This window comes from Nyctereutes procyonoides, unplaced genomic scaffold (genome assembly GCF_905146905.1).
Source record: "Nyctereutes procyonoides isolate TBG_1078 unplaced genomic scaffold, NYPRO_anot_genome, whole genome shotgun sequence".
Classification (NCBI taxonomy): domain Eukaryota; kingdom Metazoa; phylum Chordata; class Mammalia; order Carnivora; family Canidae; genus Nyctereutes; species Nyctereutes procyonoides.
This window is the reverse complement of record NW_026575125.1, coordinates 43595228-43613305: the sequence shown is the minus strand read 5'-3', so window position 1 is coordinate 43613305 and position 18078 is coordinate 43595228. Positions and strand designations below refer to the sequence as shown.

At 39.1% G+C, this 18078-nt stretch overlaps 1 protein-coding gene across 3 annotated transcripts in view; it reads left to right on the top strand.

The window, feature by feature from the left end:
• The window catches only part of SHROOM4 (shroom family member 4), a 298508-nt gene that overhangs the window by 110569 nt on the left and 169861 nt on the right, over positions 1–18078 (top strand). For all 3 annotated transcript variants that reach the window (XM_055338487.1, XM_055338486.1, XM_055338488.1), the window contains exon 2: positions 6662–6813. In XM_055338487.1, coding sequence (XP_055194462.1) covers positions 6662–6813 — 152 coding nt within the window. The remainder of the gene's footprint in view (positions 1–6661; positions 6814–18078) is intronic.

The window sequence follows — 18078 nt, the reverse complement described above, 5'->3', positions numbered from 1 at the left end:
TAAACATTTACACCAGCAAAAATGTCTTGAGTTTGTGTCCTGAATACATATAATTTTATTTATGAATGATATAATTTACAACCACCAAAATTAAATATTAATGATGCTTGACTTTTAAATGATTTTTGATAAATGTAAATATAAACAGAAGTTCAAATATCTCCCCTTCTAGTAGATTATCTTGTGCGTAGCCTGTGCTATATATACACCCTACTCTGGAGATCATTGTTCTAAACCACCAAAGGCTGACATTTTTAATGAGCACTGATAATATTAATGTCAGCAAAAGACTTCAGTGTAAATAAATGGCTAGAGTTTCCAGAGTGTGAACAGGACCCCAATGAGCATATCTGCTGACAATGGAAGAAACCCTGAGCCCCCTCTTGCATAGTAATGCTTGTTCCCCCTTACTTGATTTATGGAGACAGCAGAACAATCTGACTTGGTGGGAGTCATTGATGAAAACTCAATTTTGGTTGTTGATGGAGGATACAGTGCTCTTGACTCTCTACTCCTTTCCTGATCACCAGATTTCTAGAACCGAGCTTGGCTCTGAACTGAGTTTTTGACAAAGATCCTTAGAATTCTACTTGGGCTAATCCCTGGGGAAATATAATGATTTGTTGCTTAGAGGACCTTTGTGGTGAGGATAAGAGGGTGATTAAGCAGCTGAGGAGGAGGGCACTGTCTATAGGGATAGGTCATGCTGTGGGTCATAGCAGAGTTCCACTGGCCCAAGATCATGGGCCTAATCCACAGGACTTTACACTCTGGGGCAGCCCTATGTAGGATTTGGGCATCTTTTTCTCAGCTGGTGGAGGAAAAGAGTATCTCGTCACTTGGTTCCACCTCCTCAAGCTATCTGCATCCAGGAATCACCACATAGAGCCAGGGCCACTTACATCTTTTTTTTAAATTTTTTTATTCATTCATGAGAGATACACACAGAGAGGTAGAGACATAGCAGAGGGAGAAGCAGGCTCCCTGTGGGGAGCCTGATGTGGAACTCGATTCCAGGACCCCAGGATCATGACCTGAGCCCAAGGTAGATGCTCAACCACTGATCCACCCAGGTGCCTCCACTTACATCTTTTTAATAGGTGGTGGTTTTTGACTTCTTGTTTAAGGGACAGGTTTTCTGTTTAGCTTTGGGTAAGGTAGGGAAGATGAAGAATGGCAGGGTTTCTTGCTTTTCTAATCTAGACTACTGAAATCTGAATCAGATTTTGAAGAGAGAGTTGCTAAGACAGAAAAGTTAGGACAGCTGGTATGTCTGCAGCCTGGCATCAGAGTTGAAAGTCATGGCAAAGAGACTGCAGAAGTTTCAAAGCCTCTGCCTTCCCTGCCCAGGGCACTCTGATTAATCTCTCCTAGCAGGAGATGGTAAGGGCTACCAATATGGTAGAGAGAGCAGATCTGAAACAGCCCCGAACCTGTGGTCTGTTCAAGATTTCAAGCTATGTTTTGGAATAAGTACAGACTTTATCCTACAATGTGATGATCCAACTTCCTAATAGCTAAACTTCTTAAATCCAGCTTTTCTCCCTCTCTGCATTTTCTCTGTTGACTCCCCAGAAAAAAACAAATTGCTGAAGTGGTGTCTAGAGTGTTACTAAAACGTTGAAAATCTTTCGAAGGGTGCTAAGACATTTGGAGCATGGTTCTTTTTTTTTTTTTAAGCAATACAGCTACTATTCTAAGTGGACCTTTTCTATCTATTTGCAGAAAAAAATCAATTTAAACAATTAACTATGCTGTTTGCCTTCTTAGACTATAGACAAGCTGGTTGAGATAGGAGTGTGGGCTGGTAATTTGGCCAGAGGCTCTTAGAGCTGGCCAGGAATGTTTCAGTCAATGCCTGTTTTTTTTTTTTTCCAATAATTTTCTTGTAGCAAGCTGAGGTATTCACCATCATGCCATTGATTTTTAATGCTGCTCTTACACTATTATAATAAGCTTTCAATACCTGCTGGTTATTGTTGCAAATGATGTTTCTCTTGCACTACTTTTTTTCAAGATGAACCTTATTACTTTTCTTTCCTTTGCTCTCTCATCTCTCCCAAGTTTATTCAAAAGCTCCAAGCAAGGATCTGCTAGTATCTGACTAATAAAAGCCAGTGTTAAGTCCATTTTTTGTTGCCTTTACTCTCAAGTAAAGAGAGTCACTTTGTTGACAGCTATCAGAGTACCTCATGCTTCATTGGAGATCCATCAAAAATTTCCAAATTGCTAGCTCATTAGCACAAAATGAGGCTTCAGGAATCTCCTTCTCAGGATCCTAACTGTGCTTTTTAAAAAAGTGTTCCAGCCTTGATGGACCATTCCATAACAATAGATAAAGACCATAGGGAAAGGAGAGATGGACATTAATTAGTTTTGAAGGAGTGAAACATGGTCGAAGACAAAGTACAATGTAATGAAAAGCTGGATTATCTGTGTCAGCATGGTTTTGTTAACTGTTCACAGGTCACTGAATGTCAGAGCTCCAAGACCCTCAGAAATCATCAAGCCAGACCCCCACGTTTTACCAGTAAAGATCAAAGAAGCCACAAGAGGGGAAAGGGACTTGTCCAAGGTCAATCAGCTCTTCCCAATTTTCCAGACACCAGCTAGCTTTTGGTTATATGACCTTTATGCAATCCATTTTCAATTACTTGGACAACTCACTGCTTAGCCCAGCAATCACTTGGATAATCCAAAATGACATATAAATGAAGCATCATTTACATTGGGCTTTGATGTGTGTTTATACTGACATTCCAGTGCGTTTGGGTACAATCTGAGAATTTACAACACTTGAAATAAGAAAGCCACCCCAAAAGTCTGATTCAGGAAGAGCTGGGAAGTTGATCAGCCTTACTGAATGGGCAGCATCAAATGATGCTACACAGCCCCTCAAGCAGTGCATGTTATTCTCAACAAGTTTGTTGATTCACACCTTTCCTGGGCCTCAGCCAGACTTGTACGTGGGACAGTGGAAAAGGAAAAAAACACATTTTATAAAATAATACATACATTTTCTTCTTTCCCTCCAGCCCTCCCTCCCTCTCTCCTTCCCCTCCTTTCTTCCTTCCTTTCCTTTTCATCCCTTCTCCTTGATAGAAAAGTGAGCACAGCTGCTTTATCTTCTATATAAGCAAATGTGTAGTTGAGCCACTGACCTGGAGAACTGGCAAAAAAATAAATGGAAGACATGCTGGAAATCTAGAGGTGGAGTGGAGGAAAGACCATTGAGCGATAACTTTTTAAAAGCATCAAGAATTCAGGAGTAGAGGGATGCCTGGGTGGCTCAGTGGTTGAGCATCTGCCTTTGGCTTATGGTGTGATCCTGAGGTTCTGGGATTGAGACCCAAATCAGGCTCCCCTCAGGGAGCCTGCTTCTCCCTCTGCCTATGTCTCTGCGCCTCTCTCTTTCTCTCTCTCTCTCTCTCCCTTTCTGTGTGTGTGTCTCATGAATAAATAAAATCTTAAAAAAAAGAAGTCAGGAGAGGTAAGAAGGAATAAGTTGCATAGCTCAGTAAATGCCCTGGATCTAGGAAAAGGCTAGTTTGGAGTATAGTCCTAGGGACTTTCAATCAAAGGGAGTTTCATTTCCTGATCTGGACCCATCTTGACTCTGGGACTGTGCCAGGTGCCCATAATTTATTGGTCTGTTGTTTACAAGTTCTTGCACTTGTGTTAAAATGGTATTATTACACATCTGTCCTGAGGAGGAAGCTGCTAGTAACTGAGAAAGGGCAGGAAACAGAAAAGAGGCATGTGGGGCACCCGTGTGGTTCAGTTGGTTAAGCATCAGACTCTTGGTTTCAGCTCAGGTGCAAGATCTCAGGGTTGTAGGATTGAGCCTTGCATCAGGCTCTGTGCTCAGCGGGAAGTCTGCTTGAGGTTCTCCCTCTCCCTAAGCCCATCTCCCCCTCAATAAAAATAAAGCCTTTTTTTAAAAGGGGCATGCATAGTTGGCCTGAGGCTGTAGTCCAAGAAAGAGTCCCTGCAAGGACTCAGTGGCAGCCCAAGTGGCAGTAGGGAATGCAAAACGCTTAAGCTTTTGCTGCAGCAATAATTAAGCATTTTTGTTTAAAATGTTCCCTCTTTCATTTTCTGGCCTAGAATAAACAAATCTAGTTGATGTAATGAAGTGCTTAATTAACTCGAGATGGTACTTAATACCAACACATATTGAAGGGAGACTTGCTAATAGTAATATGGATAATTGAGTTTTATGAATAAAAAATAGGTAGAATGAATCAAGACCAATGTACATCAACAGGAAAAATCTGTTAGCATTCATTAGTTAGGCCCCTGTTTGTGGCTCTTTGTTAGCCTAAGGGAGCCCTTTTAAATGGCTGATCCCTGTTGAAAGTCCTGCCTGATGCCCAGAGCCCTCTGTGGATGCCAAAGGAATGAGTCATTCCAGTAGACCGTCTGAAATTCCAGTACACCACTTTGCTGCTGCTGCTGCTTCTTCTTCTTCTTCTTCTTCTTCTTCTTCTTCTTCTTCTTCTTCTTCTTTTCTTCTTTTCTTTCTTTTTTTTTTGGCAGCAGGCAGCAGTGACTGTGAAGTAATAATGATAATGACAATGGAAATAAGAATGTGATCCTAATTAATTTGCTGAGAGTTGTTCCCCATTTACCAATATTGGCTTGTTTTATCTTGAGTGGTGGGCCCAGGTACTGGAACAAAGGTATATATATTCAATGTCACTTGGCTAACCTATGATTTGTCAGACAAAGGTTAATTTAAAAAAAACTGTTGGGTTAGCAGCAGTAAATTTAATAATAGTCTGTGATTTAACTTAGAATTTCAATTTATTTGATGGGGTTTTTAAAATCCTGAATTAACATTTTTCTCTGCACTCGAGGTCTCAACTGCCAAATTGCACATGAGCTGGCCAATCTAAAGCTCAGCAGTATTCTAACTTCCGTGGTGGGGGATAGATTGGAGGGATTGTATAAAGGACTGAGAGAAGAATAGAAATATAAAAATACCTATGGCAAAGACTAGCTTTTGGTTGCTCCACTTAGAATCTGCTTTTCTGGGGCACCTTGGTGGCTCAGAGGTTGAACATCTGCCTTTGGCTCAGGTCGTCATCCCAGGTTCCTGGGATCGAGTCCTGCATCAGGCTCCCTGAGGGAACCCTGCTTCTCCCTCTGCCTATGTCTCTGCCCCTCTTTCTGTGTCTCTCATGAATAAATAAATAAAACCTTAAAAAAAGAATCTGCCTTTCCCTAAAGATGGTATAGTTTAATCATCCTCACCTTACTTGCCCCTAGGGAAAAAACAAACATCTCTTCCTGATTCCATCAGTGGGGTGGACCTTTTTTTTTTTGTCGTTAGATCATATGTCCATCTCTGTGGACATATGAACTTCAGACAGTAACCTAACCTTGAGGCTGGAAGCTATGTGTGCTTTGTTCATTTCTTTAGCACTTAGTATGCTATCCTGTGCATACTAGAAATTCACCAAAAATTTGAGGAATGATTACTCCTACTGCCATGGATGGAATTGATGTCCTAATATGTAGAACTCACCTTTGTGGTGGAAGGAATGTTATATATAAAAGTAGCCATAATCCCCCCCATGGGGGGACAATTTTGCTTTGTTTTCCAGCTGCTATTATTTCTGCCTCTGCTTTCTTTTTTTAAATAAATTTATTTTTTATTGGTGTTCAATTTGTCAACATATAGAGTAACACCCAGTGCTCATCCCGTCAAGTGCCCTTTCAGTGCCCGCCACCCAGTCACCCCCACCCCCCTCCCACCTCCCTTTCTACCACCCCTAGTTCGTTTCCCAGAGTTAATGCCTCTGATTTCTATGCCCTCCAGCCTGACTACCTCCTTTCCAAAATTGTCCTGGTCAATGGATATTCTGTGGGCTGTGATGATGAAACAGTAAACACCCGTGTTTCTAGATTTTGGTGAATGCCCACTATGTTCTGTACCCTAGAAGCACTGTACTAGGCACTTGTTGAAAAGACATAGATAAATGATCAGCTACTTTGTACATACTTGGTATCTTTTGAATTTGCAATTCCACTCATAGGCTATTGAGCTGGAAGCTCACATTTACTGAGGACTTAAATGCTCTCAGACATTCCATATGCTGATAACCCTGTGAGGTAGGTACTCTTATTATTTGTACTTCCCCTATCAGGTAATTGAGACACAAAGATGTTAGGTAATTTTCTCAGAGTCATTCAGCTGGAAGTCCTAGAACCAAGATTCAAACTCAAATTTATCAGACTTCAAAGGCTGCCCAAAGATAGGAAAGGACTTGTCAAAGGTCATTTTGCTGGAGCCTAGCTCTTCTGGCTCTAATTTCTGTTCATGTTTTGCTATGCCATGATGCTACTTCAGGTCATACTATCCTGTTCTTTCTAAACATCATTCTCATTTAGAAGTGCTTATCTCCCCAGATGGATGTGGATTCGTCCAGAGTGAAGATTTCATTATTTCTGTATTGCCTCCTTCCCCAAAGGTTTGCCCAAGCTTTGCCTTCAGTAAAGAATAGCTTGCAGTCAGCTTCTAAGCAATCTCCCAGGGCTTCCTGGAGCCATCTCCCAGTACTACTTGTGGCTCAGAGGTTGGGAGGAACCAGAAAGTAGAATTTTAGGTAAGGAGTCATCTCACCACTTGTTTTCTGTTTTGTTCTCTGCAACACAGATTGAAGATGGGGGCAAGGCAGCCTTGTCCCAGAAGATGAGGACTGGTGATGAGCTGGTGAATATCAATGGCACTCCATTGTATGGCTCCCGCCAAGAGGCCCTCATCCTCATCAAAGGCTCCTTTCGGATCCTCAAGCTGATTGTCAGGAGGTAAGGTACAGGGAGATTTGCTATAAGGAATGGGGGCCATTGAAACTGCTTGGTTGATACTAAAGCCTCAATAGAGTTATGTCTCTGTCAACACCATCAGAGAAAGAGGTGTTTCACATGAACAGAATTTTACAGACAACCAAAGCAGAATGACCTAGGTGAAAAGGTCTTTGGTTCAAATCCTGACACTATTATATATTACCTGTGTCACCCTGGTTACATTTATTTTATGTCTGCAAGACTCAGGCTTCTTATTTGCTCCTGAGAAAACTAAATGACTCCATATATATCCAGGGCCTATCTAACCTGGTGTTTTTGTCTCCTTCATAACAGGCTGCCACTGTTCAACCACATAGATTTATTTTTTTCAAGTTTTTATTTAAATCAACCACATAGATTTAAAGAGACCCTACTACCAGCCATGGTAGGCATTCTGGAAGCTGTGGCAAATTCTAAGATAGAAACCCTTCCTTTGGGGAGTATACAGTCTAATGGAGAAAAGACACACCTGTGACAAATTAGCAATACATTTTTTGAAAAAAGCAATAAGGGAGATTTCACAGGGTGAAGGGTGATTGTCAAATGGATTGTTCAGACAGAAATTGCTACTAGAATTCAAGAGAAAGAGAGAGTTACTACAGAAGACGTTGGTAGGGTAAGAATTCATAGAGAAAGTGGAATTTGAGCTAAAGGGTGGGTAGAATTGGCCAAATAAGGCATCCCGAGGAGAAAGGCATTCCAGATAAGTGGAGTGGCAGAAGCAGAAGGAAGCTAAGGACATATCTGGACATAGTTATTCTGCTGCCATTACATGTCTGCTTATTGGTGAGCTTTTATATGGCTTCTTTCATCTTGCTGCTGTATCTTTTGCTCTGTGCCATTGAAGCTCATACTTCTCCCTTCTATTAGTTTCCTTTATCCTATGCACATGCCTGAGCTTCTCAATCTTAATTATTTTTACTAGAAAAAATATTTTTAAAGCATCCTCACATAATCATACATCCCCTTCTGGCTAATGCCCCATCTTTTTCCTATGTTCATACTTGGTCTCTCAAAAGGAGAGTCTCTACTCACTGTCTTCATCTACAATTTAGCTTTCCACCTATTGCAGTCTGAATTGGACCTTCATAAGCCCATTGAAACTACTGTGTCAAAAGCTACATATTACTTCCTAAATGTCAAAGTCAATGGATTATTCTCAGTCTTCACCATGTGTGACTAGTATATGGCACTTGACATTGTTGCTCTGGATTATGTTCTCTTTGAAACTCTCCTTTCTTGCTTGCAAGATACCCCATTGTCTTGTTATTTTCCTACCTCTCTGTTCATTTTTTATTTTTTATTTTTTTTTATTTTATTTTTTTTAAATATTTATTTGTTTATGATAGTCACACACACACACAGAGAGAGAGAGGCAGAGACACAGGCAGAGGGAGAAGCAGGCTCCATGCACCGGGAGCCCAACGTGGGATTCGATCCCGGGTCTCCAGGATCACGCCCTGGGCCAAAGGCAGGCGCCAAACCGCTGCGCCACCCAGGGATCCCTCTGTTCATTTTTTAAAACCAGGTTCTACTACCTGCTCTGCCTCTGATAATCTCTTAAATGTTGGTATTTTCCCTAGTTCCACTCTTTATAACTTGTTAACATACCATGGAGAATCTCATTCAGTTCCAGAGCTTCAATTATCATTTACATGTATCTATTCCTATATCTCTTGAGCCCCAGACCCATATAGTCAATTTCCTACTGGACATTTAGACTTTAGATGTCTCAGAAGCATTCAAGCACAATATGCTTAAAACCTAACATGTCCTCTTTTCTTCCAAGTGCCTCATCTCAGTGCCTGTGACCACCGTACCCTCAGTTTACCAAACCAGAAACACAGAAGCCATCTTTAATTCTTCTGCTGTTCTCATGCTTTACATCCAGGTGATTTAGCCTGAGACAATGCATAAGGGGAAAGGGTTTTAAGTTAGTAAGGGTCAGGTTACATAGGATCTCATTGAATTATCGGATTACCTGCTGATACCTAAGATTAATCCATCCTTGCTCATGTATCTGGACAGGAAGTGACATGTTAAGTAATGCCTTATACAGTAGATACATTGCCACTGACTCAATCTTGAATGGGTCATGATTTAGGTTTTATTTATTTTTTAAAAAGATTTTATTTATCTATTCATGAGAGACACAGAAAGACAGGCAGAAACATAGGCAGAAGGAGAAGCAGGGACTCCATCCCAGGACCCTGGGATCACAACCTGAGCCAAGGGCTCAACCAGTGAGCCACTCAAGCATCCCATGATTTAGATTTTAAATAAGCTTAGTAGTTTTTGCTTTAGAGTCAGATAGACCCATGTATGGCACTGCCTAGTTCTGTCACATTAAAGTAGTTCCATATAATGGCATTGTTGTGTTGATTCAGTGAGGCAAGGTATATAAAATGCCTTTCACTTACTGGATTCTCCAGGAATTTTATTCCCATTCTTTTCCTTGGGGTATAAAAGAAGCATAATTGGAGTAACCAAATATTACTAAATACTGAGAACATCAGAACTATAGTGTGCTTTGCAGCCTAACCTTCAATAGCACATGATTTTCAGAGAAACCATTAGAGGTAACAAAGATCTGCATGTGAAATAAAGGTCCCTGTGAGATACTGGTTACACAGAGATACTAGCACTTGGAGGGAGTGTAGACCCCATCCCTGGTGGCTTCTGAGCCAGTCATAAGAATGAGAGTATCTGGTTGTCATCTACTCATCCCTTGGTGAGCATCACATTCTCTTGGTTCCTACTATAGCAACATCTGCCACTACCAGTCACTTAGGGGTAGCTAGAAATGTGGCCTTAGAGATAGTAGGGCCTTTCAGCTTTCATGGTGTGGCGGGTCCTATGGCTCCCTGAACCTACAGTCTACCCTTCCAGGATGCCCCCACAGTACCTATTGGAGGAGGCTCTCAATGACATAATTTATTAGGTGATGCTGCCCTCTTGTGGAAAATTTAACCTTCACGTATGGATTACCCCAGGAATGGTATCAAACATTTATTCCTTCTTTCATAGTCCAAATGATTCCTGAAATTTATGAAGGAGCTCTTCCCACATAAATTAAATATGATCCCCGAAATTTAATATGTAGCCTAGTGTTTTACACTAATGTAGGCTTTGGTTTGAGTAAGCAATCAATTGGCAAAGATTCAACACTGAGCTTTAGGTCTGGACTCAACTCCTTTGGGATGAGTATAATGAGAAAGAAGAACTTTAGAAGATGGCCTATTCTGAATAGCCATGCCAGCTCTTTCTCCTATATTGCCTTTTAGATAATGGTCAATTAAATCAGAAACCAGGGTGTTAACCCTCAACTCTTCTCACTTGCCCCAGCCCCCTTCAATCTAAGTAATTCCAAGTCTTCGTGATTCTACTTGCTATAAACCTCTCTGCAGCCTTTGTCTTCATCCAATCACTCATGATTTCTTAACCTGAACTATTATAAGAGTCTTTTCACTGGCTTCTCATCTCTTGGTCTCACCTCCTTCTTATCAATCCATTCTCTAAATAAGACATCTGATCATGTCACTTATCTCTTTGGAAACAAAACAGGAACAATAACCACATAATCATTTTGGTCCCATGAGACTTAGTTTATATTGATAGAAAATATAAACTATTTTTGGGTTTTTAAAAAATATTTTATTTGAGGGAGAGAGTGAGTGAGAGAGAGAGAGAGAGAGAGAGAGAGAAGGGGCAGGGGGAGGGGCAGAGGAAGAGGGAGAAGCAGACTCCCCACTATGTAGGGAGCCTGACATGGAGCTTATTCCTAGAATTCTGGGATCATGACCTGGACTGAATGCAGAAACCCAACTGACTGAGCCACCCAGGCACCCTGAAGATACAAACAATTTAAGAATATTGTATTCATGAAATATTTTTATACCCAAAAACTTTAAGAAAAACCTATTTGTAATACAGGAGGAAAAATTATAGAAATGTCTATATGGAAGACTCATACAATTTAACTATGAAAGATAAAGTAAACCAAAAAATAAGTTCTTAGAATATTTGAAAAACACAATTCATCAGATTTAATTAATATCAAAAATTATATTTGACTGGCAGTGAATACACACTCCTTTCAAATAGAGAACACTTTGTAAATGATCATATGGTATACCACAAAGAAAATCTTTGCATACTTTTATAAGCAGAAATGATCCTGGACCTGTTGTCAGAAGATAATTTAAAACTTCTAACAAATTTAGAAACAAATCCAAACAAAAGTAAGTCTTCCACTGCTTTAATATTTCAGAACACATTTATATGCAAGTATTAGTCAAAAGAAACACTAGTAGGCTAATAAAAAGTAACAAAAATGAGATCACGACTTGTCAAAACGTTGAGAGCAATATTCAGAAGTAAATTCATAATCTTAAATATTTCATTATTAAAAATGAAGAATGAAATTATATGATTAAGAATCCAATATAATATGAAACCAAGGGGTGTGTTGTTTTTATGGGGAGATTAAGTAGATAAGCCTCTAGCAAATTTAATTAAGAAAACAAAGATAAATTATAAATGAAATTTAAATGATAAATGGAATAGAAGAACAAATACATTGAACTTTTCTTAAGTTATAGGAAACTACTATAATTGTACCTTAATATATTTGAAAATCTCAGCAAATTTTAAATATGAATAAAATGTTAAACACCAAACACTAGTAAGAAGTTCAAATCAAAATGGACCTGTAACTGTAGAAACATTGAAAATAATTATCAAAGAGAAACTTCCAAAAATACTTTAGGACGGAATGAGCACTGGGTGTTATTCTGTATGTTGGCAAATTGAACACCAATAAAAAATAAATTTATTATTTAAAAAAGAAAACAAAAATACTTTAGGGCCAGATTTTTTTAAAAGAATTTATTTATTTATGAGAGACACAGAAAAAGGAAAGACATAGACAGAAGGGGAAGCAGGCTCTCTGCCTGATGTGGAACTCGATCCCAGAACCTTGAGATCATGCCCTGAGCCAAAGGCAGACGCTCAACCACTTAGCTACCCAGGTGTCCCAGGACCAGATGTGTTTTTATCGGTGAGTTCTTTCAAATTTTCTAGGAATACCCACATTGTTACAGAATTGAAAATCTTAGAGTTATTCACATTGATTTTGAAACTAGCATCATTCTGATACCAGTATCCAACAGACTATTCCAAAGAGAATATTCTCTTCGGTTTGTGAACTTATTTTTTTTTATATTTGTTTTTATTGAAGTTCAGTTTGCCAACATATAGTATAACACCCAGTGCTCATCGCATCAAGTCCCCTCCTCAGTGCCTGTCACCAGTTACACCAATGCCCTGTCACCTCCCCTTCTGCAACCCTTTGTTCCTTTCCCAGAGTTAGGAGTCTCTCATGGTTTGTCTCCCTCTTAATTTTTCCCACTCAGTTCCCCTCCTTTCCCTTATAATCTCTTTCACTATTTCTTGTATTCCCTGTATGAGTGAAACCATATGATGATTGTCCTTCTCCTACTGACTTACTTCACTCAGCATAATACCCTCCAGTTCCAACCACATCGAAGCAAATGGTGGGTATTCGTCCTTTCTGATGACTGAATAATATTCCATTGTGTGTGTGTGTGTGTATGTATGTGTATATATATACACATACAGGGTGCAGGTGTCCTGGTGTTTCACAACATCAGTATCTTTGGAGTAAATCCCCAGTAGTGCAATTGTGGGGTCGTAGGGTAGCTCTATTTCTAACTCTTTGAGGAACCTCCACACTGTTTTCCAGAGTGGCTCTACCAGTTTGCATTCCCACCAACAGTGCAAGAGGGTTCCCCCTTCTCCACATTCTCTCCAACATTTGTTTCCCATCTTGTTAATTTTCACCATTCTCACTGATGTGAGGTGGTAGCTCGTGGTTTTGATTTGTATTTCCCTAATGACAAGTGATGTGGAGCACTGTCCCATGTCCTTGTTGGCCATGTGTATGTCTTCTTTGGTGAAATTTCTATTCATGTCTACAGCCCATTTCATGATTGGATTATTTGTTTCTTGGGTGTTGAGATTAATAAATTCTTTGTAGATCTTGGATACTAGCCCTTTATCTGATATGTCACTTGGAAATATCCTCTTCCATTCTGTAGGCTGCCTTTTAGTTTTGTTGACTGTTTCTTTTACTGTCAACAGAAGCTTTTTATCCTGATTAAGTCTCAGTAGTTCATTTTTACTTGTTTCCTTTGCCTTCATAGATGTATCTTGCAAGAAGTTGCTGTGGCCAAGTTCAAAAAACGTGTCGCCTGTGTTCTCCTCTAGGATTTTGATGGATTCTTGCCTCACATTTAGATCTTTCAACCACTTTGAGTTTATCTTTGTGTATGGTGTCAGAGAATGGTGTAGTTTCATTCTTCTGCACATGGCTGTCCAAATTTCCCAAAAGCATTTATTGTAGAGACTGTCCTTTTTCCAGTGGATAGTCTTTCCTGCTTTGTCAAATATTAGTTGACGATAGAGTTGAGGGCCCATTTCTGGGTTCTCTATTCTGTTCCATTGATATATGTGTTTTTGTGCCAATACCACACTGTCTTGATGATCACAGCTTTGTAGTACAACTTGAAATCTGGCATTGTGATGCTCCCAGCTCTGGTTTTCTTTTTCAATATTCTCAGGGCTATTCAGGATCATTTCTGATTCCACACAAATCTTAAGATTATTTGTTCCAAGTCTGTGAAGAAAGTCCATGATTTTTTGATAGGAACTGCATTGAATGTATAAATTGCCTGACGTAGCATAGACATTTTCACAATATTAATTCTTCCAGTCCATGACCATGGATTGTTTTCCATTTCTTGGTGTCTTCCTCAATTTCTTTCAGAAGTGTTCTGTAGTTTTTAGGGTATAGATCCTTTACCTCTTTGGTTAGATTTTTTCCTAGGTATCCTATGCTTTTGGATGCAATTGTAATTGGGATTGATTCCTTAATTTCACTTTTTCAGCCTCATTGTTAGTGTTTAGAAATGCCACTGGTTTCTGAGCATTGATTTTGTATCCTGCCACACTGCTGAATTGCTGTATGAGTTCTAGCAATCTTGGGGTGGAGTCTTTTGGGTTTTCTATGTACAGTATCATGTCATCTGTGAAGAGGGAGTTTAACTTCTTCTTTGACCATTTGAATCCCTTTTATTTATTTATTTTTTGTTATTGTCTCATTGCTGAGGCTAGGACTTCTAGTAGTACGTTAACAGTGGTGAGAGTAAACATCCCTCTTGTGTTCCTGATTTTAGGGGAAAGGCTTTCAGTTTTTCCCCACTGAAAATGATATTCGCTGTGAGTTTTTCATAAATGGCTTTTATGGTATTGAGGAATATTCCCTCTATCCCTACACTCTGAAGAGTTATAATCAGGAATGGATGCTGTATTTTGTCAAATGCTTTCTTTGCATCTTTGCATTTGAGAGGATCATACGGTTCTTGTTTTTTTCTTTTGTTGTTGTAATCTGTCATGTTGATTGTTTTATGAGTGTTGAACCAACCTTGCATCCCAGGGACAAATCCCAATTGGTCATGGTGAATAATCTTCTTAATGTATTGATGGATCCTATCTTGTTGAAAATTTTTGCATCTGTGTTCATCAGGGATATTGGTCTATATTTCTCCTTTTTGGTGGGGTCTTTGGTTTTGGAATCAAAGTAATGCTGGCCTCATAAAACAAGTTTTGAAATATTTCATCTGTTTCTATCTTTCAGAGCACCTTTAGTAGAATAAGTATTGTTTCTTCTTTAAACATTTGATAAGATTTCCGTGGGAATCCATCTGGCCCTAGAAATTTCTGTCTTGGGTGTTTTTTTTTTAAATTTTATAAATTAATTTTTATTGGTGTTCAATTTACCAACATACAGAATAACACCCAGTGCTCATCCAGTCAAGTGTACCCCTCAGTGCCCGTCACCCATTCACCCCCACCCCCCTCCCTCCTCCCCCTCCACCACCCCTAGTTCATTTCCCAGAGTTAGAAGTCTTTATGCTCTGTCTCCCTTTATGATATTTCTCACACATTTCTTCTCCCTTCCCTTATATTCCCTTTCACTATTATTCATATTCCCCAAATGAATGAGAACATACACTGTTTGTCCTTCTCCGGTTACTGTGGCCAAGTTCAAAAAGGGTGTTGCCTGAGTTCTCCTCTGGGATTTTGATGGAATCTTGTCTCACATTTAGAGCTTTCATCTATTTTGAGTTTATCTTTGTGTATGGTGCAAGAGAGTGGTCCAGTTTCATTCTTCTGCATGTGGATGTCCAATTTTCCCAGCACCATTTATTGAAGAGAGTGTCTTTCTTCCAGTGGATCGTCTTTCCTCCTTTATCGTATATTAGTTGACCATAAAGTTCAGGGTCCACTTCTGGGTTCTCTATTCTGTTCCATTGATCTATATGTCTGTTTTTGTGCCAGTACCACACTGTCTTGATGAACACAGCTTTGTAGTACAACCTGAAATCTGGCATTGTGATGCCCCCAGATATGGTTTTCTTTTTTAAAATTCCCCTGGCTATTCGGGGTCTTTTCTGATTCCACACAAATCTTAAAATAATTTGTTCTAAGTCTCTGAAGAAAGTCCATGGTATTTTGATAGGGATTGCATTATACGTGTAAATTGCCCTGGGTAACATTGACATTTTCACAATATTAATTCTGCCAATCCATGAGCATGGAATATTTTTCCATCTCTTTGTGTCTTCCTCAATTTCTTTCAGAAGTGTTCTATAGTTTTTAGGGTATATTTTGAGAACCATTTGAATGGTAAATGGTTCTCCAACCTTTTATTTTCAGGTTGTAGGTGTCCTTCTGTCTAAAATGAGTCTCTTGTAGACAGCAAATAGATGGGTCCTGCTTTTTTATCCAGTCTGAAACCCTGCGCCTTTTGATGGGGTCATTAAGCCCATTCACATTCAGAGTTACTATTGACAGATATGAGTTTAGTGTCATCATGATATCTATTTAGTCCTTGTTTTTGTGGAATCTTGGGTGGTTTTTGATGACTGCTTCAATTTCCTTGCTGGTTATTAGCCTGTTCAGGTTTTCTATTTCTTCCTGTTCCAGTTCTGGTAATTTGTGGTTTTCCGTAAATGCACCTATTTCTTCTAGGTTCCTAATTTGTTTGCATATAGCTGCTCATAATTCCTTTTTTAAGATCATTTGTATTTCCTTGGTATTGGTTGTGATGTCTCATCTTTCATTCGTGATTTTGTTAATTTGAGTCTTTTTTCTTGTTAATAAGACTGGCTAATGGTTTATCTATCTTATTAATTCTTTCAAAGAACCAACTCCTGGTTTTGTTGATCTCTTCTACAGTTCTTCTGGTCTCTATTACACTGAGTTCTGCTTGAATCTTTATTATCTCTCATCTTCTGCTCAGTGTACGTTTTACTTGCTGTTTTTTCTCCAATTCCTTTAGGTGCGAGGTTAGCTTGTGTATTTGAGGTTTTTTTCTAAGTTTTTGAGGGATACTTGTATTGCAATGTATTTCCTTCTTAGAACCGCTTTTGCTGTATCCCAAAGATTTTGAATGGCTGTATCTTCATTTTCATTAGTTTCCATGAATCTTTTTAATTCCTCTCTAATTTCCTCGTTGACCCTTTCATCTTTTAGCAGGATGCTCTTTAGCCTCCACGTGTTTGAGTTTCTTCCAAATTTCTTCTTGTGATTGAGTTCAAGTTTCAAAGCATTGTGGTCTGAAAATATGCAGGGTCCGATCCCAATCTTTTGGTATCGGTTAAGACCTGATTTGTGACCCAGTATGTGGTCTATTCTGGAGAAAGTTCCATGTGTACTTGAGAAGAATCTGTATTCAGTTGTGTTCAGATGGAAAGTTCTATATATATCTGTGAAATATATTTGGTCCAATGTGTCATTTAAGGCCCTTGTTTCTATGGAGATGTTGTGTTTAGAAGATCTGTCATTTACAGAAGTCTCCTACTATTAGTGTATTATTATCTAAGTATGTCTTTACTTTGGTTATTAATTGATTGATATCCTTGGCAGTTCCCACATTAGGGGCATTAATAGTCATGATTGTTAGGTCCTTTTATTAGATAGATCTTTTAAGTATGATATAGTGTCCCTCTTCATCTCTTACTACAGTCTTTGGGATAAACTTCAGTTTATCTGATATGAGTATTGCTACCCCAGCTTTCTTTTAAGGACCATTTGAATGGTAAATGGTTCTACAGCCTTTCATTTTCAGGCTGGAGGTGTCCTTAGGTCTAAAATGAGTCTCTTGTGGACAGCATATAGATGGATCTTGCTTCTTTATCCAGTCTGATACCCCACATCTGATGGATCATTTACCCATTCATGTTCAAAGCAATTATTGAAAGATATGAATTTAGTGTCATCGTATTTCCTATTCAGTCCCTGTTTTGTGGATTGTTTCTTTGTGCTTCCTCTTTCTTTTACAGGGTCCCCCTTAATATTTCTTGCAGAGCTGCTTTGGTGGTCATGTTTTCTTTCTGTTTCTGCCTATCTAGCTTCTAGAGAAGCTCTTTCTCTCTCCTACTCTGAATGACAGCCTTGCTGGATTAAGTATTCTTGGTTGCATGTTCTTCTCATTTAGGACCCTGAATATATCGTGCCAGCACTTTCTGGTCTGCTAAGGCTCTGTGGAGAGGTTTTCTGTTAATCTGATATTTCTCGCCTATAAGTTAAGAATCTCTCATCTCACACTGCTTTAAGAATTTTCTCTTTATCTTTGATATTTGCAAGTTTCACTATTAAATTTTGAGGTGTGTATGGTTTTTATTGATTTTGTGTGTGGCGGGGGGGAGTCCTCTCTATCTCTTGGATCTGAATGCCTGTTTCCTTCCCCAGATTAGGGAGGTTCTCAGCTATGATTTGTTCAAATATACTTTGTGGTCTTCTCTCTCTTTCAGCCTCTTCTGGAATCCCAGTTAGACATAAATTCTTCCTTTTTAAGCTGTCATTTATTTCCCTAAGCCTTTCCTCATGGTCTCTTAATGGTTTTTCTCTTTTTTCGTCAGCTTCCTTCCTTACCATCAAGTTGTCTTCTATGCCACTCACTCTCTCTTCCACCTCATTAATCCTCGCAGTTAGGACAACCAATTTGTATTGCATCTCCTTTCATCTATTTTTAATTTTGGCCTGATTATATCTCAATTCTGCAGTAACAAAGTCTCTAGAGTCCTTTATGGTTTTTTCCAGAGCCATCAGTAGCTTTAAAATTGTACTTCTTAATTGACT